At 46.2% G+C, this 21,834-nt stretch overlaps 1 protein-coding gene across 3 annotated transcripts in view; it reads right to left on the bottom strand.

Moving 5' to 3' along the window:
- Window positions 1-8,687, bottom strand: part of PFKP (phosphofructokinase, platelet) — a 72,090-nt gene extending 63,403 nt beyond the window's left edge. For all 3 annotated transcript variants that reach the window (XM_060248111.1, XM_060248109.1, XM_060248110.1), the window contains exon 1: window positions 8,586-8,687. In XM_060248111.1, coding sequence (XP_060104094.1) covers window positions 8,586-8,667 — 82 coding nt within the window. In that variant the 5' untranslated portion in view covers window positions 8,668-8,687. The remainder of the gene's footprint in view (window positions 1-8,585) is intronic.
- Window positions 8,688-21,834: the final 13,147 nt, after the last annotated feature.

The following is a 21,834-nucleotide window of genomic DNA, read 5'->3' as shown; positions in this document are numbered from 1 at the left end:
GATGATGATGAAGATACTGGATTTATACCCCACCCTTCACTCTAAATCTCAGAGTCTCAGAGCGGCTTACAATCTCCTTTACCTTCCTCTCCCACAACAGACATCCTGTGAGGTGGGTGGGGCTGGAGAGGGCTCTCACAGCAGCTGCCCTTTCAAGGACAACCTCTGTGAGAGAGCTGTGGCTGACCCAAGGCCAAATAGCTGCAAGTGGAGGAGTAGGGAATCAAACCTGGTTCTCCCAGATAAGAGTCCACACACTGAACAACTACACCAGGTTTTAAAGTTTCCTGCAGATATGATAAGCTCGTAAGTCATGGTTAAAGCAGCTTAACTTGGGTCTCTCTAAGGGGAATCCAAAATCCACCTTCAAGGTAGTGTCCTAATTGCACTGCACTTGGCCTACTATCTTTTCTATAATAAGGTTTCTTCCTAATCATGTAAAGGGTGAAACATCTGAGTTAATAGGGTTACACTTCCGTCTTCTTCATCTCCACTGGATTAATGAATATCAGCTACTGCTTGGGATCTCTGTCCCTTTTGATAGCATGCTAGCATAAAGTTTACAGATCAGATCTTGGGGTCATCTCTTAATCTACTTGCAATTATTTTGGCCTATCGTCTTTGAGCAATTTTGATAGTTATCAGGGCTCAGCCCAGCCTCAGTGTCTTCTACACTAGGACGCGGACATGGAGCGAAGGGGAGACAGTGCCTCTGAACTTTTGTAGGGTGCATTTCTCTCACCATTGTGTTTTGTTGAGTGCATTTCTCCCACCACTGGGATCAGATGTGAAAACTTCTGGACCAGAGGATACCAGTTCAACTCGGCCTTGCTCAGAATTCAAGCACAGTTAGGGCTTTAGCATAAGTTCATCAAACTAATTTAATTGCTGGTAGTGGCAAGCTAAAGCCTCAGGAAGCTCACAAAGAGCATGAAAGTGATGACTTTCTCCTGTCATTGATTCCCAGCAACAGGTATTCAGAAGTATACAACCTTTATACATGGGTGGGAAGGGTCCATTTAACTATCACAACAAGATCCATTAAGATATTAATCTTACCCAACCTCATCACCACACGTATGACTCCCACATGGGAATGGTATTCATTTCAACCTCAAAAAAGGGTGGAAGGATAACAGGAATTAGGCAAATATCACACACAGTTACTGGGACTCCTGAACTGCTTAGTTTAAAAGTCCTATTTCATTTCTGTATTTTTTAAAAAAAAAAAACTCTGTATAAACTGTTCAAATTCAAAAATAAATAAATGCCCTTTTGCTGAACAAGTGCTGCAAAATCAAACCATACAGCTTGGGGATTCAACTTGCTGAAAATCGGGGGTAAGCACATAGTGTGGAAAAGGTCTAGGACTTTTGTTACCACTTCCAACTGCTGCTTAAATCTGAAAAATTTTGGCCAGGCTGTAATAATACACAGATAGACACAGGAATAATGTCACTGCCGTAGCTCTAGGGGGCAAATGAAAGGCCATACTAATGAAAGCTTTCTTTCTTTCATTATTGCTAGTTTCTTCAGTGCTATAATGGAAGCATAGATTGTATCTACAAGAATGTAATTATATTACCAGTGGCAAATGAATGTTGTCAACCAGTAATACTGCTCAACTACAGATGCATGACACCACAAGGTTACAGAGAAGTTACAAGAAGTTGGTTTGTAGGCTAAAGTGTTTTACTTACCCCTATAACAAAAGCAGCCCAATAAACTGATATCTTCCATTTACATTTGACCTTTGTCACCTTCCTCTATACTTGCCAATACCTGAAAACCCACAGTAGTGGAAGGAAGATATCGACTTCAAATAAGATTGTAGCCCTAGGCTACCCCCCACCCCGGTTTAATAATACCTACCAGGTCGTGACATACTTGTCTTTTTTTTTAACCTTCCAAAGAAGAATTGCCAGCTTTGGGCTGGGAAAAACCTGGAGGTTTGGGGGTTGGAGCCTGAAGAAGGAGGGGTTTGGGGATGGAAGAGATTTCAGTAGGGGATAATGTCATCCAGTAGTCTTTCCAAAGCACACCATTTTCTCCAGGTGAAATGATCTCTATAGTCTGGAGCTGACCTGTAATACTGGGGGTTCCCCAAGTCCCACCAGGAGACTGACATTCCTAACTGGCACACCACTGTGTTACGTAAAGGCTGATCTCCAAGTGAAATTGCCAGTTGTTATCACAACAGGCTCAGTCTCTCACTCACACACACATACACATACACACACAAATGTGAGCTTCCACTTGAATACATTATGGATTGCTAAGAAGAGGTCAGCTTCATTCCGGGAAAGTGACATAAAACCTTGCTAAATAAATCCACTGCTGAGTACTGAGAAATCACAAAAGATCAACAAGATGGTTGCATGAGAGACACCAGGACCAGCAGGAATTTAAACTGTTCTGTATAGTCGCTTTTAAAAAGCACCTGAAATAAAGCAACCTATTTTACTCCAATACTAATTCAGAAATCTAAAGTTCTGAGCAGCAACTCACAAATGCTCATCCCCTGCCACAAATTTTGTTATGTTTGAACTCTTCTTCTCTCCTACTCACAGACTAACACAGCTACCCATCTTGATCTATTTTACTTCCAAGAATTTACTGCCATCATAGGCTATAATAATTCCCCATGGTGTAACAGAGCTTCCAAAAGCACAGGAGTCAAGGAGGATGGGAATGCTGAATTGTCTTTGGGTAGAGTGTTCAAGGCATTCATCTGAAGGATGAGGGTGTCCCTAAGAGCTGGTGATTCTCAGTGAGTCAAGATGAAACTCTCCATTTATTGCAGATGAGTCACCAGACCTGCAAGCGTGGGTGTGAGGGAGAATACCAATGACTGCAATGCTATCTGTAGATTTTACAGAAATCGGTGGGGGCTCTGTTGAATTACAAGTTGATTTAAGTGCAAGCAGATGCCACACAAAACTACTCTTTTCCCCACCATACTAGAAGACAAATCAGAAATTAATAATGGAAACACTAAGAAATCAGCGGGGGAGCATTTCAACCTCCCCACAATTCAATGAACAATTCAAACAAGCGGCACACCTGTGCAGATTCAAGCAGGGGAATCAACTTTCATTTTTCCTCTTTGCCTTTCCATGGCAGTGCCTACAGTCTCTCCCTTTTCCTTCTGTCCCACCTACCCAGCTACCTAGTTTTTATGTGCATTTTTTCCTCTGCCCCCCTCACTCCTCCCTGTTTTTCTGCTTCCTTTTTTGGTTCTTCCTCCCTCCATTTTTACCTTTTCTTCCTTCTATCATATACATTTTGGTTCCCTCCATCAACGCACACTAACGGAGGCTTGGAATGCTCAGCAATGTTGGTTGGGGTTGGCAGGCATGTTAAGAAAATTAAAAATGGCTGCCCAGACTACAAAACAATCTTGTGAGCTCTCAGTGGCACATTTAGCCTAATAAAGCAGACATTGCATCTATGATGGGGGGGGGTTTCCCCCAAACCCCTCATTTTTTTTTATAAACCTGGCTTCTTCAAGATTTTTTTTTTTGGGGGGGATCCCTCCTGTCTATTCCTGGTCCCACTGTGAGAAGTTTTTCATCCACACTCTATGGCCTGTTTCAGAACAAGGTATGACACACAAGGGACTTGTCACACTCACAGGGGGAAATCCCATCTCCCTCCCACACACATGCTTGCCAGCCAGCCAGCCAGCAGTAAGATTCCACCAGGGAGGAGAAATATGGCATATAAAATAAATAATAGAAATAAATAAATAAATAAAAATAAACAGCTGGTACAAGTTATGCTTCATTTCAAGGGCTTCTTTGTTAAGTACTACAGGACTAGCAGAACTTGTTTTTTTTTTTCCTTTTAAAGAGGTACCAGTTTCATATTATGTTACTCATAATATCTGGACATCACAAGGATGTCTTTTCTTTCAAGCTCATCCAGCAAAGGGTACGTGACCTCAAAATTCAGTCACTTGAGGAAAAAGCTGACAGCCTCATCAACTTAGTGCATTACAATGCAAACCCAAGAATATTGTTTGGGGGAGTAAGCCCTAAGGAATAGACACTGAGTAGATCTGCTTAGGAGGGCACTGCTACTCCCACATAAGTGCAGCCTTATCTCCTATATTTTAAAATCACTCATGCACACTCCAAATACTTTCAACGCTCAATCTTGCTACAGGAAGAGGAAGCCAAGAAGCTATAAAATGGCAAGAAAGACAAGAGCCCTGGTACAGAGTCATATAAACATGTCTGAGATTTTCATTTAGTGGGTCAATGAAATCCAAACCTCAAGATGATTGTGCAATTGTAAACCACTTCATAGGGACAGTGTGTGCAGCAGATAGTACATTTGGTCATAGCATTTTCTGAGAGTTCAATTAAAAGCCTAGGCTGTTTGGAACATTTCATGTTAGCCCTCTTCTGCTTCCAATCCCTGATGAACTATGTTCACAGAGGCATAAACCCATTCACGGTCTCTTTTAAACCACAACAATATATCTATTTCCTCCAAAAGATGTATGCTTCGATATCAAGGGGCGAGGAAACCCAGTAGATCTAAAGTAGAGTTTTATACAAGCATTCTCCTCCCTCTAGCCTTTTCTTGTTTCATCCTAGAATGATTCTTCAATATAACCCATATTAGTCAGTACACACTTGTCCCACATTGTCTCAATGACCTTGGAAGATCGTGACTCAGAGGTCCCCACTGCATGCCTGTTCCCAGAACACCAGCACAACACGTATATGATATATAGGCTGCCTGGGGTTCTGTTTAATAAAACCAGACCCCCACCTTTCCAGACAGATAACCTTCCTCCAGGTAAAAGAAACATTCACAGCCTTTATGTTGACTCCTCCCTCCTCCTCTTTTCTCCTGTAAGAAAACAAAACACTGCCTGAAGAAAGGGTTTGGCTGCAGTCCCAGTTCCAGACCTCGCCTTCCTCCCTCTTGGTTCTTTACATGCTACAGTTGTCCCTTTGCTCTTTACAGGGGAAGCCTAAACTTTACCACTGCGTTCAAAGGGACTCACTCCCTAGGAAGTGCATTTTAGAACAGCAGCCTCAGCTAAGCAAACGTAAGGAAGACGGCTTCATTTCAGGGAGAGGTTGCAATGCTGCAGCATAGAGGAATGTTTTCTTCCTCACACAGACACAGCTGCTGCTTGGCTTATATAAGCTCTAGTCATGCAGGAAGGAGCGCCAGGATTCACCCTCCAGCCCATGCATATTTTTCTTTTTAGAAAGTGGATTTGGGGAGGTGATGATTCCCCCCTCCCCAAGACACCAGCACTTTCCTGGCATAGGAGAGACAGCGTAGAGGATGCTGGCATCTAATAGTCTCACTCTTCAGCTGGTGTGATTAATGTCCAAGATTGCATGTCCATTTCTATGTTTGGAGAAAACTGTTTGCCTGAAGGCTTTGCAGCAGTCTCTTAGGTTACGCGGAGTATCCACAGCGGGAGTGTTAACCGCTTGATCCCTGTATGTGTTTGCTCACAATTAAGTCCCACTGAGTTCAGTGGCACTTACTCCCTGGCAAACGGGTGCAGGCATTGCAACCTGAGAGCCAGTGTGATGTTGGGATTAAGGAGACCCAGGTTCGAATCCCCCCTTGTCACAGCCTCTCAGCCCAACATGCCTACCTCACAGGGTTGTTGTGAAGATAAGATGGAGGACGAGAGAACGATGGGGGCCACTTGGGGTCCCCGTTGGTGAGAGAGGTGGGGTACATATGAATTAATTAAATAAATAGAAAAATAAAGTAAGAAGCCCAAGTTTGACCCTTGCCTGGAAAACCCCCATCTCCCTTCCCAGTCCCTAATCCCAAAAGTGTGAGAGTGGGAGCGAGAACTAGTCGTCGCGTTTCGCACAAGCCGCAAAATGAAGTCTAAGCCTGGCCTGATATAGCCCCTGTGCTCCAGTGCTACATGTAAAGGAACCCTCTCTGTTCAGCCCCGGTCAAACCGAGCCCAGAAGACACACGCCGCTTCCTCTCCACCAGAAATGACGCACAGGAGCGCAAACCGCAGCGACTCGCAGTGAATCACGTACACACTGGAGGCGGGCTCCCGAAGCCAGGAGGAGGAGCCAAGGGACAGGAGATCTGCGACTCGGACATTTCGGGTAAACGCGAAGGAGCTGCTGCGTTAGGCGCGTTTATGAGTGTCCAAGTTCCCCCTTCTGCGTAAAGGCGCCTGGGGCGCGCCGCTCTTAAGGAGCGGGAGGACGAAAGCCTTCCGCTGCATCTAGCTCCTGTCCGCGCCCCCCCCCCCCCTGGCAACATGCGGCGCTTCCCCGCCGGCAGCCTTAGCTAGCTCGCCGCTCCTCGCATCACCCCACTTCATCCCTGCTTGCACCCACGCAACCAGCCCGCTTTCTTTAACCCCTTCTGGCGCGCCAAGCCTCCGCCGGGGGTGACCACGAGGAGATTTGTGTGGGTGGCTTGACTCGCCTGCAGGAGGCCAGAGCGAAGTGGGTCTTTCATTGGCGAAGCCTCGGCTTCCCATGGAGCTCGGCTCCGTGACGAATCCGGTTTCATAAGCACGCTCAGCCCAAGGGCGAGACGGAGAGCTGGCCGTGGCCCGGGGAACTCCGAATCTGCTACAGAGGCCTGAGATGCCAGCCCCGGTCTGCTGCTCATCACTACTTGTTGGGGCAAAGGAGACCCAGAAATCCTGGCCACCTTGGGGGGGGGGGGGGCGGGGTGCGTGAATTCCAAGCATGCTTTCTCCTTGGGTCCTTGTACCTATTCCAGATCGCTCAGTCATTATCACAAAGACTCCAGAAGCGAACTGTAATGCCGATGTGGTATAGTGGCTTTCAGCCTGGGACTAGTAGCTGAAGGACTGGGGTTCGAATCCTCACTGGGCCCATGGAAACTTGCTGGGTGACCTTGGGCCAGTCGCACTTTATGAGCCCAGGGTTGTTGAGAGGGCAACGTGGAGGGGAAAGGAGGATGAGCTAAACCACTGAGGTCCCCACTGAGGAGAAAAGCAGAGGATAAATGAATTAGGGAGAAAAAAAACCCTAAATTTTATTGTGGCAAAAACCTTCCTGGATGAGAACACCAGATGCATCTATTTGCAGAAGCCACAATGACTCTTTTTTAAAACTTTTTTTTGACAATAAGTCTTTTTTAAAAAAATTCTGAAACCCATTTTGCTCTCCTGCAAGCTCTTTCTATGTAAGTGGGTTATTCTCATTTGCAGGCGCAAAGTGGAGCTAATTCATCGGCATTCATTTGTCCAAAACTGAAATCTGTGGGTTTCGTCGGTGCCAGTTGGCTTCTCTTCTGCCAAAGCCCCTGGTCACCCCCAGACTTCCCGGAGGTTATCTCAAGCACATAGAAGTTTTCTGGAGAAAGTGGTTTCTGCTTTGCCACGGGGAGGGGGCGGCATTTGCTAGGTGCCTGGGACAGCTCCTTTTGGCATGCAGGGCCCCTTTTGAAAATGCTATATAACATGAAGGGCTATCGAGGCGAACTCAGTTCCCTCTTCCCTCTGTTCGCAGGCTGCCCCGCCACTTCCTCGTTTAGCCCAGCCCTCGGAACTGCCGCCTGGGCCATCAGCATCTCCCTTGTCCGCTGTCCCCCCCCCCCCCGCCCCTACACACACACACTGCGAGAGAGGCAACGAGGGAGAATAGACTTCCCAGGGGAGGCTGCTGGCGATGCTCGGTCCCCTTGGAAGAAGGTCACCCGTTTGGGAATGTGAAGGGAGGAGGCAGCGCTTCGGATCTTTGCCTCCAGCCAAGCACGTTTGCAGCTCGCATACTGGACGAGCTACAAAAGCCCCGAGGAACGGCCCCCCTCTTCTCTTAGCGAAGTTCTCCAGAGATGCAACCCCTACCTTGTGGGGAGGCAGTGGGAGAGCTGCTAGCTCGCAGTTTTTAAGCCTCCGGCTCACACATGTTCGGGTTAGCTCAGGAAAAAAAAGGCCCCCAGAGCAAACTCATGCATGCAGGAGCTCACCACTTTTCACACCAGGAGTTCACCAAGTAGAATTTTTGCTCCACAGCTTCGAGGGAGCATTGCTCGCGGCCTCCTGCTACACTCCTTTCCCCCCCACACAAAAAAAGCACTCTTCCTCCTGCCAACCTTCATGCCCCCCCCCCTAGACTTCGTGGCACCCTAGGCAACGCTAACTTCTGGGGCCCCCTCCTGCACTGATCACATCACTGAGTCCCATGGCGGGGCGCCCAATTCAGCGCCCCCCAGAAGGCCAGCAGCCCAGGCAATTACATGTGGTTTCCCATTGGCTTTTCCCTTGTCCAGCCATCCTGCCTACGCTGCCCTGAGCTCCGGGGGGTGGGGGGGAAAGGCGGAAACGAAGAGTCAGCAATGAACCCACAACCTCGCTGCCTTCCTAGTTTTCCTCAGTACTTCCCGGTCCGTGCGGGGATCTCTCCTGCCTGCCCTTCTACCGGCCTCCATCCCATGCCAGAGCAGAATTCGCACCCGCCACGCGTCCCGCGGGCCGCGCTGCCTCCCTCCCACCTTGCACATGGCCTCCCCTTGCAGTCCGAGCCACCCCGCCCCCTAGAGGCGGGCAGCGCGCCCTCCGACGCTTCCCCCCGCGGCTGGCTCGCCTTGCCTACCTTGCGCGTCGCCGCCGCTGGTCAGCACCCCGATGGCTTTCCCTTCCCCCGACAGGTTCTCGAAGAACTTCTTGTCCGGCATGGTGACCCCCCGCGTGAAGCGATGGTGCTCCCGGTAGGCCAAGGCTTCCTCCTTGCCCAGGGAAACTCGTCGGGGGCTCCCTGGCGTCGGTGAGCCCTTGGGCGGAGGGGGCGGCGGGGTCCGCGGCGCTGGGGAGAAGCGCAAACTTGGGTTGTAGAAAAACGTACAAAAAGGGTTCGGCTCTTGCCGCGATCCGAGGGACGAAGATCTTGGGGGGAGTTTGGAAGGAAAGCCCTGGAAAAAAGATGCTCTGCCCTGCCCTGCCCAGCCTGCCCGCCCAACCAACCAGCGGCTCCCCTCCTGCAGCCGCGACTGCCGCGCCAGCCTCTCGCCTCCTTCCCGCGGACAGCTCGACGCCCAGCCGCCTTAGCCCCGCCTCTCCGTGGAGCGAACGCCGGGCCGCCTTCTGAGCGACAGCCGGGAAGAGCCAATGAGAGGGAAAAGCTGCTGGAGAGGGAATGAGATCTTGCAGGCGCTTGCGTTAGGTTGTGAGCGATGCTAAGCTAGCAGGTGGAAGGGGAAGACTCTTTGGGGAGACAGGGAGGTAAAGTAAAGCCGGGCGGGGGGGACGTTGTGGGGGGGATTGCGCGTTTACTCAGAAGGAAACCCCACTGAGGTTAAGGGGGCTTCCTCTCAAGTTAAGTGTCCACTGGTTTGCAGATGGAAGGGGATCCAGTCCCCCAAACATATTTGAAATAAAACTCATGGAGGATTTGAAAGGGAATGGTTAGTTTCTTGGCAGATTTTTTGTAAGAGGTATTAATTTTGTTTTATGGAAGAAGAAGAAGAAGAAGAAGAAGAAGAAGAAGAAGAAGAAGAAGAAGAAGAAGAAGAAGAAGAAGAAGAAGAAGAAGAAGAAGAAGAAGAAGAAGAAGAAGAAGAAGAAGAAGAAGAAGAAGAAGAAGAAGAAGAAGAAGAAGAAGAAGAAGAAGAAGATGATGATGATGATATTGGATTTATATCCCTCCCTTCACTCCAAGTCTCAGAGGCTCACAATCTCCTTTATCTTCCTCTCCCACAACAGACACCCTGTGAGGTGGGTGGGGCTGAGAAGACTCTCACAGCAGTTTCCCTTTCGAGGATAGCTCTGTAAGAGCTATGGCTGACCCAAGGCCATTCCAGCAGGTGCAAGTGGAGGAGTGGGGAATTAAACCCGATTTTCCCAGATAAGAGTCGGCACACTTAACCACCACACCAAACAGCTGTGGATTGTGGGGAGCAAGCCTGTAGCTACAGGGGGGTCTGTGGGGGCCCTGTCCCCTGACTTCATGCCCCCCACCTTCCCTCCCCCTGCCACTCCTGTGGTGGTGAAAGCTGAGAGGTTAGTGGGGCAAGGGGCAGGGAGGGACCTCAGTGGGGTGCCATTGCAAAAGAGGCCTTTCTCTTTGTTGCCATCAGCCTCACTTTTGACAAAGACGCTACAGTCTTGTAGCAATTGCTAGCTGATAAGCATGTGGCCACATATTGATCCAAATGGAATTTCTAAACAGTTTTCAAAAATCAACCTTTAAAAGATGTGCTAGTAGATCCATTGGAAGTTTTCCAAAGCACATATTACTGTAGCTAGGCCACTGATTTAATGAGTACCCAGCTTGCTGGGGGGGGGGGGTGGAATGTAGATGACTGGGGGAGGCAATGGCAAACCACCCCATAAAAAAGTCTGCCATGAAAACGTTGTGAAAGCAACGTCACCTCAGAGTCGAAAACGACTGGTGCTTGCACAGGGGACCTTTCCTTTACCTTTTTATGCAGCTGGTAGATCAGTTTCTGGTGATAGAATGCAGTTCTGGCAATGTCATGACTACTAACTGTAGTTCCAGGAGCAGCACTTGGTCCAGACGCATCCACAAGTTATGCACATGATCCTTCAGAGGGATTCCAATCCCATCCAGAAAGAATAGTGGTCCACTATCTCCCTGAACAATTCTCACCATAATAAGTTGTTGTTAAGTATAGGTTGTGAGCCCTGGGAGGTGGTAGACCCCTGGGATAACTCTTAGATCTCAGAAGCTAAGCAGGGTTGGCCTTGTTTACTATTTGAGTGGGACACCACCAAGGAATATCAGGGTCGCTATGCAGAGGCAGGCAATAGCAAACCACCTCTGAATGTCTCTTGCCTTTAAAAATGCTATGGGGTTGCCATAAATCAGCTGCAATTTGACAGAAAAAGAAAGAAGAAAGAAAGAAAGAAAGAAAGAAAGAAAGAAAGAAAGAAAGAAAGAAAGAAAGAAAGAAAGAAAGAAAGAAAGAAAGAAAGAAAGAAAGAAAGAAAGGGGCAAATACAAAAACCACTTCAAAAATTGGCAATCCTATGCAAATTGGGCCTAGCAGTCAGCAACATCCTTTAACCTGAACTGCCTCACAGTAGCAGTAGTTCTGAGTTCCGCTATCAGATGGCTAATGCGTAACAGTCTTTAAGTTAATCTAGTTATAGCCTACTTGGCTCATGTGCAAAACAGGAAATGTAAGGCTCAGTGCAAAGTCCCTTCCATCACACTCAGGCAAATACCAATTCAGGAAGAGCTCAAGTTCCCTAGAAGGAATGATCATTGTTACAATTATAATTGTATTGCCATTTTGTTTACAATTCCAGTACAATTATTTAACTTCCAAGCAATTTGGGGGCGGGAGGGGGGGTGACCCAGGAAGTAATGGAAAAAATGGGTTTACCCATTTACAGACAACAAATTCCTGTTGAGCCTTCTCCTCAATGAACTGCAGTGCCCTGAAGTCCCCTTCTCCCCTCCCCACTGTCTATCTTTTTTCTAATGTTTAGTTTCATGTAAATGGGGTCCGTGGTGCAGAGTGGTAAAGCTGCAGTACTGCAGTCCTAAGCTCTGCTCATGACCTGAGTTCAATCCTGGCGGAAGCTGGGTTCAGGTAGCCGGCTTGAGGTTGACTCAGCCTTCCATCCTTTTGAGGACGATAAAATGAGTACCCAGATTGCTGGGGGGGAAAGCATAGATGACTGGGGAAGGCAATGGCAAACCACCCCGTAAAAAGTCTGCCGTGAAAACGCTGTGAAAGCAACGTCATCCCAGAGTCGGAAACGACTGGTGCTTGCACAGGGGAGTACTTTTTTTTTTTTTTTAAAGGGGTTCATCTGGCCCCCAATATACTTGGCTTGAAAATGAAAGCACTATGTGTAATTGTTATTGAAGTTTCTATTTACCCAAACAAATATTTTAAAAAAATGATTTTAGCACTGTTCCCATGTTTAACCATGGACCAGCACCTATTATGCAGGCCTATAGCTACGAGGGGGCCTGTGGGGGCCCCTGACTTGGGGCCCCTAACCAGCCTCCAGTGCCTCAGCTGCATCCTTCTCCATTCTGCCGTCATCATACACCCTTGCTTCTGCTTGCTTAGGGGACGTGATCATACACAGTTGCTTCTGCTTGCTTAAGGGCTGGAAGAAATCTCTGATCCCTCAGCAAGCAGAAACAATGGGGCACTTTCAGCACCCAGGACTGAAAGCTAAACTCCACATTGGGCTGATGTTGGGCTAGGGGCTGCAAGAAGAGGCCGTTCTGGCCCTCAAGTGGGGTGGCAGGGATAGGAGGCGGATGGCTCCATTGCAGACAGAGCAGGGTAAGATAGGCTGGCGCACACAAGTGAAGGTCCTGGCTGCAGTCCGGGGCTGGGGATCAGTGGAGAGGTGATGTTCGCCTGCAGGGGTTTTCTGGCCTGGTCTCGCTGGCCACTCGAGCGAGGGTGGGAGCTGTGCTTGGGCAGCCTCGGCTCGCCCTCCGACAGGAAGAAATCCAAATTGGAGGTCTTGTAGTCCCAGAAGTCAGTTGCGACATGGTGGTGCCTTCCACCCCCCCCCCTTGTCCCGCCAGGCTTGCCTAGCTGGAGCATGCTACAGGTAACGGCAGGAGACTGTGCGGAATGTATCTAAACCTCTGAGTGGCTCCCCACCAGAGCTGCTGGAAGAGGGTTGGAAAGGGATCACCTTGGGCAGCTGTGGGGAGGGGGGCGGCTGTATGGCAGCGAGCTGGCAGCTTTCCTCCTCAGCGGTGGTAGGAGAAAAGGCCATGGAGGCTGGGGCCATTATGTGCCCCCTGAAAAAAATCAGGGCCCCCCAATTCTTCAAATCCTGGCTACGGGGTTGCTATTATGTTTAACCTATTATCCCATGTTTAACCATAGGACCAACACCTATTATCTCAATTTTATTGAAAGGTGGAGCAAGTAGTAAAAACAAACAAACAAAAAATCTTATAATTTATATCTATAGACTTTTGGCTTTGAGGATTTAGAAAACTTTTGGAATTGGGGGTTTCAGTGACCCCCCAGGGAAACCAATGTTTGCAACCTGTAGGAGCAGGTGAAAGCCTTGTGTTTGTGCTCTGTCAAGGTTTCCCCCATGCCCATAGCCACATGGAAAAGCTCAAATTGAACTGCACTGCAGTTTTGGAAATAGGGTCATTCTATCCCCCAGCAGGATAAGCCTGGACATGTTTAAAGGCATCCTCCAGACCTCACACTTTCCAGACTTGAAGGAGCTATGAAGGCTGGTGTGATGGACTGACAGCAGTCTGCCTGAGTGGAAGTTGAGAAGCTCACTCTGATTGGCTTGCTGCTTCCATGGTAATGAATATATCAAGTGGAAGGAGGCAGCCAGGGGGAGAAATCTCCTAAGTTTTCTGTTTGAAGGGGAGTTTGGAACTGAGAGCAAACTGAGTGGGAGTTCAGTTCAGTTCCTGAGACAGAGCTGGTTGTGTTTAGAGCTCTTGTCTGTGTGAGAGTTGATTTGTGGAAAGGGGATAACAAAAGCTCTTTTGGGGGGGGAACTCTCAAGGCTGTGGCACAAAGTGTCACAAGGCAGAGTGAGTCTGTAAATCTCTGCTGAGGAGTTCTGTCAGACCAAAGGGCAGACTCCTCATTCTAGATAGAACACCAAAACACCTGTGAGAGGAACAAAAGGTTCTTGTGGCTGTGTGGAAATCTCAGAAGTCAGACAGAGATCCTAGCTGTGAAAAGGAACTTAACACAAGTGAATGAAGTGCTAGTATGAAGATCCCTCAAGGGTGTTAGTGTCCAGGGTATAGCTCTACAGGCTAGAGGATACCTAATTTCCTAGGGGAAGATCTGTCACAAGTTCAGTCAATCCTCTGAGTGAGTGAGATTGTATGTGGATAAATATATTTGAGAAGCCAACTACATATTTAAAAGTCTTTCTGTAGTGAATGAGTGTTTTCCAGAGTGAGGGAAATGCTGTTTGTTTTTATATTACAATACCATCCTGCCAAAATAAGAAGTGTTCTTGAGTTTATCTTTAGAAACATTCATCTAATATTATTTCCTCCCTTCCTAGCCTTTCTGTACATAATAAATCTATTATTTGGTTTGAACTTTAAAACGCTATCAGTACCTTCATTATTTCTGACAAGGTTAATCTTGGGTTATCCTGAGGAAGTGGGTAAAGATGACAAAATTCAAAGTGGTCCCTTTTTACCCCCTGACCCTTACTGTCCCTAACACCTGGCCAATTGTTTTCTGAATTAATTGCTTCTTTTTGTCTTTCAAATTTTGCAAACTCTAGATGACTCCTGACCACCTATTTTCTGAGAAATTGCTTCTCTTTAGCCTTCAAATTTTGCAAACCACAGAGTAATCTTCTCAACTTTACAGATGGGGGGAGGGCAGGAGACTACTCTAGATGACCCCAGCCACCTGTCCACTGAGCTGATTGGTTCCCTGTGTCATTCAAATTTTCCAAACCTTTGATTTGATCATTTCAACTTTACAGGGGAAGTTACTCTAGTTGACCCATAGACACCTGTGCAGAGAACTGTTCACCTTCAAATTAACAAACCCCTGAGTCACCTTCTCAACTTTATATATTTTGGGGGTGGGGAGGGAGGTTACAATGATTGCTTTCTTAAAAATAAACAGTTTTAAAGAGTCCCAACTGTGCCTTCTGCTTTAAAATGGTAGGGTCGATTTGATCTCATTTACATTTTTGTGGGGTTTTGATGTTTTCAATGAGGGATATTTTTGGCCCCAATTCCAAATTTTACTCTCCTTTGTCCTGCATTTCTGAAGGAAGTTATTCTTGGGGCCTGATTTTTTTTCTTAGTTCCTATTACTGAGAGCTATCAAGTTGCCATTGCTTTTTGCTGTAATGTGGGGTCACTTTGACTCCTATGTCAAAGTAGTCTAGTTGTTGTTGTTTTCCCTCCTTGGGAGGGTTACTTTCTTCCTGTAATTTGGCAGGCAAAGATGTTTAACACCTTAAAAAAGAAACACCTGTGGTGCCCTTAATTCACTAGGACAGGGGTGTAGACCCCTGGGCTGTAGACCAGTACTGGTCCTTGACCTGTTAGCAACCAGGCCACAGAGTGAGGCAGAGGTGCTGCAGCGCCCCTTTTGCCCATTTGGGACCTGGTTGGACAAAAGAGACAGTGCAGCCTCACTGCAAGGGAAGACAGCCTTGGAGCAAGGGAGAGCACAGACACAAATGAACAAGGAGAAAAGTGTACATACCTTGCCCTTTGGAAGTCATATTTCATATGTAGATTGGCAGCGTTGTTTCTCAATGTGTGGCTATTCTTACACTCTGTGAATATCTAAAAGGAGTGATAGATGTAATTTTTCTCAGCGTGCCATAGTGGAAGAAGGTGCATTCTCAGTCAGTCAGTTATTATAGCCTACTGAGGTCACTCCATGCCCCAAACCGTGCCCCACCCCAGGTTTTACCCCCAAATCTCCAGGAATTCCCCAGCCTGAAGTTGGCAGCTGTAAGAACAAGACTTTGCTCCACTTGCCTTTGTGCTCTGGTTCTGTTTAACAGTGGAGCTTCACCTCTCTGCCTGAGGGCCAAATTTAGGGTTGCCAGCTCCGGAGACTAGGGTTGCCAAGTACAATTCAAGAAATATCTGGGGACTTTGGGGGTGAAGCCAGGAGACTTTGGGGGTGGAGCCAGGAGACATTGGGGGCCATCACATTTAAAGGGACAGCACACCTTTTTAAATGCCTCCCTTCCATAGGAAATAATGAAGGATGGGGTTCATAAAATTGCACCCCCTGGTCCAATCGTTTTGAAACTTGGGGGGGGGGTATTTTGGGGAGAGGCACTAAATGCTATACAGAAAATTTGGTGCCTCTACCTCAAAAAACAACCCCCCACAGAACCCCTGATACCCACGGATCAATTTCCCATTATTCCCTATGGGAATTGTTCTCCATAGGGAATAATTGCCCAGTAGACATTTCCCTCCCCGCCGCTTTCTGATGACCCTAAAGTGGGAGGGAGGGCCTCCCAACCTGCGGATTGGCAACCCTCTCTCTCTCTCACACACACACACACACACGCTTACTGGGTCTGGTTCCTCCACAACAACATCTGAAAAGAACAGGCGCTACGCTGCTCCCTCCCTCCTTCTCTCTCTCTCTCTTACATGCGCACACACACTCTGAAACGAAAGCAAAACAAACCAAGGGACTGTGTTGCTGACCCTTCCCATGAAGTACTTCCTGCTCAACTTTAAAGGCACACAGACACACACACATTTTGAAAGGGACCTGTTTGCAGGTTTCTAAGCCTGCCCAAGATCTAGAGCTGTATGGTGGCTGTGGGGGCGGGGCTTCCCCTGCCGGCCAGCTGGCTGGGGGTGGGGAGAAGCCTGTAAAACCAGCGGATTTTCTGCTGGGACCTGGGGATTGGGAAGCCTACTGGAGACTTGTGGAGTGGAACTTGGGGAGAGACCATAGCAGGGTACAGTGCCATAGAGTTTGACCTCCAAGCAGCCAAGAGGGACTTGGGGACTGACTGAAGAGAAAAGCAGGATATAAACAAACAAATAAATAACGGACTCTGCTAATTTCACAGCTGAAACATTTGTCTGAAAACAGAAGTACTGACAGATATGTATCAAATTCCCTGTATCCAAACTGATCGTGTGCTTGGCATTTTGCTGTTTGGCTGTTTATTATGTTCCTCAGCTACAGAAACTCACATTGCAGTTTTCCTCATGTTTCTTATACATGTGTTTACTTCCCCCACCCCTCCTCTCTCCTTTCCAAAATAGTTCCAATGACTTTCACCAAGCCTTTTTTTGGTAGAAAAAGCCCAGCAGGAACTCATTTGCATATTAGGCCACATCCCTAACAACACCTTTGCTTCACACAGGGCTTTTTGCAGCAGGTACTCATTTGCATATTAGACCACACACCCTGACACCAAACCAGCTGGAACTGCGTTCCTGTGCATTTCTGCTCAAAAGAAGCCCTGACTTTCACAATGCTTGCTCTCTTCTACTTTTGGAAGAGCTAGCCGAATTGGCCTGTTGCTGCAAAATAGTAAAGAATTCAGTAGCACCTTTAAGACTAACAAATTTTATTGTAGCATACGCTTTTGAGAAACACAGCTCTCTTCATCATCTGATACATGCAATTTGGCACTTTCCCATCTTTGAAAATGTTCTGTTCTGCTTTCTAGATACAAAGTATCTTCAGTGTCTCACATTCTTTCACTCTATTTTGTGAAGTTTTTACATGCATCTCTTCATACATCATTGGCTATATGACAACACTCAGACTTATTTTTTAATTCTTTTAGAAATGTTGCATTTTCCTCTCCTTATGCTTCATTTTCCACCCCTCTTATTCATTGTTACCTGGGACCTTAATTTGAAGTGAACTTGGAAAAAAAAGTCAAGAAATTCTACCCCCCCCCCCCCTTCTGCCTTTTGGGGGTTATGAAAACCAATTTTTGTGTATGCTTTGCTAGACTATCAATTTCTCCCGCCTTAACCTGAGCCCTGCCTTCCCCAATTTTGCTGCTTTTATTGTTGCCAAGCGGAGACATGTGAGCACTATTATATTCTGATTTTATATACATTTGTTCTTTTACCAAGTTTATTCATTTTCTTTTTAAAAATTACAATACTTCTTCCACGCATATTCTTCATTTCTCTTTATTTACATTCCTACAATCCCTTTTCTAATTTTTGACAGTGGCTGCTCATTCAGTTTAGGCACCTCTTCTATCACTTTCTAACTGCCTAATTTGCTTCTCCTTTGAGGGGGAGGGGTATGATTCTTCAAGTTTCTTTCAATGGCCTATGGTTTGTCATACTGCTTGACTAGTATACTTTCCTCATTACCTTCAGAAATTAGTTTGTCAGCCACTCTGTAATCCTCTTCTCTCTCTCAATGTCAGCAACAATTGTGAACAATATTAGCTTCAACGTGTTAGACCAACAGTCACTTTCAACTGTAACAAACAGCCTCCCAAGTCAAATTCTCCCCATCACCACCACCACCACTTCGGCTTCTAAATAATATTCTACCTTTTGTTCAAGAAACATCTTTGTCAGGTTTTGTTCGTTCATTTGTATTTGTGGAGGAGGACAAACTTGAAAACTTTATTGATGTCTTTTGATCACCTCTATCAGAGTCGGAAATGACTGGTGCTTGCACAGGGGACTACCTTTACCTTTTTATCATAAAAAGAACAATTATCAGATGGTATATATAAAGAAAGAGTATATTCCACACATCATGTTTTTATTTCCATTCCTCCAGTAAGTTCAGGGCAGTATAAATTGTTTTCTTTTGTCTATTTTAACTTCAACAGTGATGTTGTGAGAAAGGAAAAAAATAACTAGCCAAGGATCACTTTGTGAGATTCATGGCTGAGTGACAATTTTAACAAAGGTCTTTCTATTCCAGCGCTCTAACCGTCACCCAACACTGGCTTTGTAACATTCTTGACTTGACAACCACGATGCAGAGTATATTCATTATTTGCAACTTTTGTGTATCCATCCACTGGGGTTTAGATATGAATGGTGGTTACAGTAGCACATTGGACAAGGGAAGGTACCTGATATTGGTCCATCATGGTCAATGTGGTCTCCTCAGCCTGGCAGCAGCTGTCCAAGGTCTCAGGCAGAGGTCTTTCACATCGCCTTCTACTCAGTCGTTTAAATTGGGGATCCTAATGATTGAACCTAGGACCTTCTATAAGCCAAGCAGGAAAAAAGCAGGGTGTAAAATTATAGAGGTCAGAAATCCCAGTTTCCTTGGTCAAGGTGTGTGGCATTAGGTTGCAGGGTGCAGATGAAAAATCCACTCAAAAGGGTAACTGATCTATTAGATATAGTAATAAAATAATAAAATAGTAATTTATATGCCCGCTTTCAGTAATTAGAGGGCAAAGTTGAGGGAAAAGCATGGTTCAGAGTTCATGCTATTAATTGTAGTCAAGATTGTACAGTCAAAAAAGATATTTTGACATATTTAGTAGTATACCTCTGATAGATCTGTACATTTTACTTTTTATTTCAGAAGGAAGGAAAGAAAGAAAGAAAGAAAGAAAGAAAGAAAGAAAGAAAGAAAGAAAGAAAGAAAGAAAGAAAGAAAGAAAGAAAGAAAGAAAGAAAGAAAGAAAGAAAGAAAGAAAGAAAAATTTTATGAACAAGTCCTCCTGGGGAATAATAACATGCAGTATGTGTATATGCGACTGAACAACAACAACAACAAATATGTATGTGTGCATACTAGAGTTGTAGGCTAAACTCTGGTAAGTGGCAGAATATGCTGAGGGGTGGGGATGACTAAAGTGCATGCTGAGACATCACTTTCAGCACAAACCTGGAAGTGATGTCACACTGTTGGGATGACACTCTGGGATTCACCCACAATTCTATGCTTTTCCAAAGACTGTGCTGGGGGGATTCTAGAGTATCATTGTGATGCAGTAACTTCTCTTCTAAATTCATGCTAGTATCCATTCCCTTTTACTCCCATATTTACACCCATTGCCCTACTGAGCAACAGAGGGAGAAAATAAGAGAAGCCATGTTGGATCAGGCCAATGGCTCATCCAGTCCAACACTCTGTATCACACAGTGGCCAAAAAATTTATATATATATATATATATATATATATATATATATATATACACACACACACACACACTGTGGCTAATAACCACTGATGGACCTCTGCTCCATATTTTTATCTAACCCCCTCTTGAAGCTGGCTATGCTTGTAGCTGCTACCACCTCCTGTGGCAGTGAATTCCACATGTTAATCACCCTTTGGGTGAAGAAGTACTTCTTTTTATCCATTCTAACCCAACTGCTTAGCAATTTTATCGAATGCCCATGAGTTCTTGTATTTTGAGAAAGGGAGAAAAGTACTTCTTTCTCTACTTTCTCCATCCCATGCATAATCTTGTAAACCTCAATCATGTCACCCCGCAGTCGACGTTTCTCCAAGCTAAAGAGCCCCAAGCGTTTTAACCTTTCTTCATAGGGAAAGTTTCCAACCCTTTAATCATTCTAGTTGCCCTTTCCTGGACTTTTTCCAGTGCTATAATATCCTTTTTGAGGTGCGGTGACCAGAATTGCACACAGTATTCCAAATGAGACCGCACCATCGATTTATACAGGGGCATTATGATACTGGCTGATTTGTTTTCGATTCCCTTCCTAATAATTCCCAGCATGGCGTTGGCCTTTTTTATTGCAATCGCACAATGTCTTGACATTTTCAGTGAGTTATCTACCACGACCCCAAGATCTCTCTCTTGGTCAGTCTCTGCCAGTTCACAACCCATCAACTTGTATTTGTAGCTGGGATTTTTGGCCCCAATGTGCAATACTTTGCACTTGGCCACATTGAATCTCATCAGTGAGGTTGAGTTGGGCCACAGCGTATACCTTTAAGCAAGCCCTTAAGAACTAGTTTTTGTTTCCCCCTCAAGGTCTGCATGGGAGGGGCCTCACTTAGGTCTTGTTAGTGTGTTGTCTGCAGTCTTCCATCATGTCTGTATGAGTGTTCTCCATCCTGAACTCTTCTCCCAGTGGGAAGCAATACAGAGACCTGCTGCTGAAGCTACCTGACTCTCCTGTCTGCTGCCTACAGTGCAGGACTGAAGGGTGAATCTGAAGTGGAATATGTAAGCTCACCCCTGCTCATCACATCTCAGGGGATATCACAGGTAAGAAACTCAAGGGGAAATTGTCTTTCTTCTCCGCTAGTTCCCCTCTATGCAAAAAGTGCATTACCTTATTACATGCATGTTAGCTGTATTCCTCATAATGTGCAGAATCCTAGTATTATGAGCCCTGTGTTACAGGCTGAGGGGAGGGATTTGAAGCTGAGAGTTCAGCATCCGTTTTGCATGCATAGGGTTCTACAGTCAATCCCTGGCAACTCCAGTTAAGAAGCTCTGGTCTGAAGGTGGTGTGAAAGGTCTTCTCCTGAGGTTCAGGAGAGTGGCCAACAGTCAGTGTAGGCATTACTGGCTACTGACCCAATATGAGGCAGCGTCACTGCCTTATTCTCTTCTGAATAAGTCAAGGAACAAAGTACACCAAACATTGCTGTTTTTTTTTTTGCAAGACGCGTGATGCTTGGGGTGGGGGTGGAGAACTGGCTGCCAACTAGTGAGTAGGCGGAGAAGCCAATGTTGGTATTTATATACCAGCAGTCAGCCTGGAACAGTGAGACAGCAGAAATTTGTGCCTGAATGATAAATTGTTTTTTCAGTGCTTCCTGGATTGGAGCGTGCATTATTGCAAGTAAATAAGCTTATCAATTTTTGGATAGGTTTCAGGAGAGGGGCTGTGGCTCAGTGATTAAAGCATCCTCTTTGCATCGTCCTGAGGGCCCCAGGTTGAGCCTCCAGAATTCCCAGTTAAAAATATCACCTAGTAGGTCAAGTCAAAGGCCTTCTGCTTAGACCCTGGAGAGTCACTGCCAGTCAGACTATGCCAACCTTGATAGACTAGCACAAGGGTGGCCAAACTTGCTTAATATAAGAGCCACATAGAATAAACATCAGATGTTTGAAAGCTGCAAAAGGGAGCGAGGGAGGGAGGGAGGAAGGAAAATAGATGGAAGGAGGAAGGGGAGAGGTGGAAAGAAAGCAACTTTAAATGCATTCTGCAAGCTGCCACCTGACTTGGAGAAGTGATTTAAAGAGAGAAATGCCTATTCCAAGCCAGCCAATGGGGTAATGGGGGCCTCGAAATCCATACAATATGTGTGAAAGAGCCACATGTGGCTCCTGAGCCACAGTTTGGCCACCCTTGGACTAGCAGTCTAGTTCATGTTAGCAGCTAGGATTTCCAGGCATATGTCATATATCTTTAGGGGTAAAAAAAGCCTGGGCTGTTACTTAAAAATTTGGCCCTAGTGACTGG

Source organism: Heteronotia binoei, chromosome 10 (assembly GCF_032191835.1).
Source record: "Heteronotia binoei isolate CCM8104 ecotype False Entrance Well chromosome 10, APGP_CSIRO_Hbin_v1, whole genome shotgun sequence".
Lineage (NCBI taxonomy): Eukaryota > Metazoa > Chordata > Lepidosauria > Squamata > Gekkonidae > Heteronotia > Heteronotia binoei.
The sequence above is the reverse complement of the archived record's forward strand: the minus strand, read 5'-3'. Positions and strand labels throughout refer to the sequence as shown.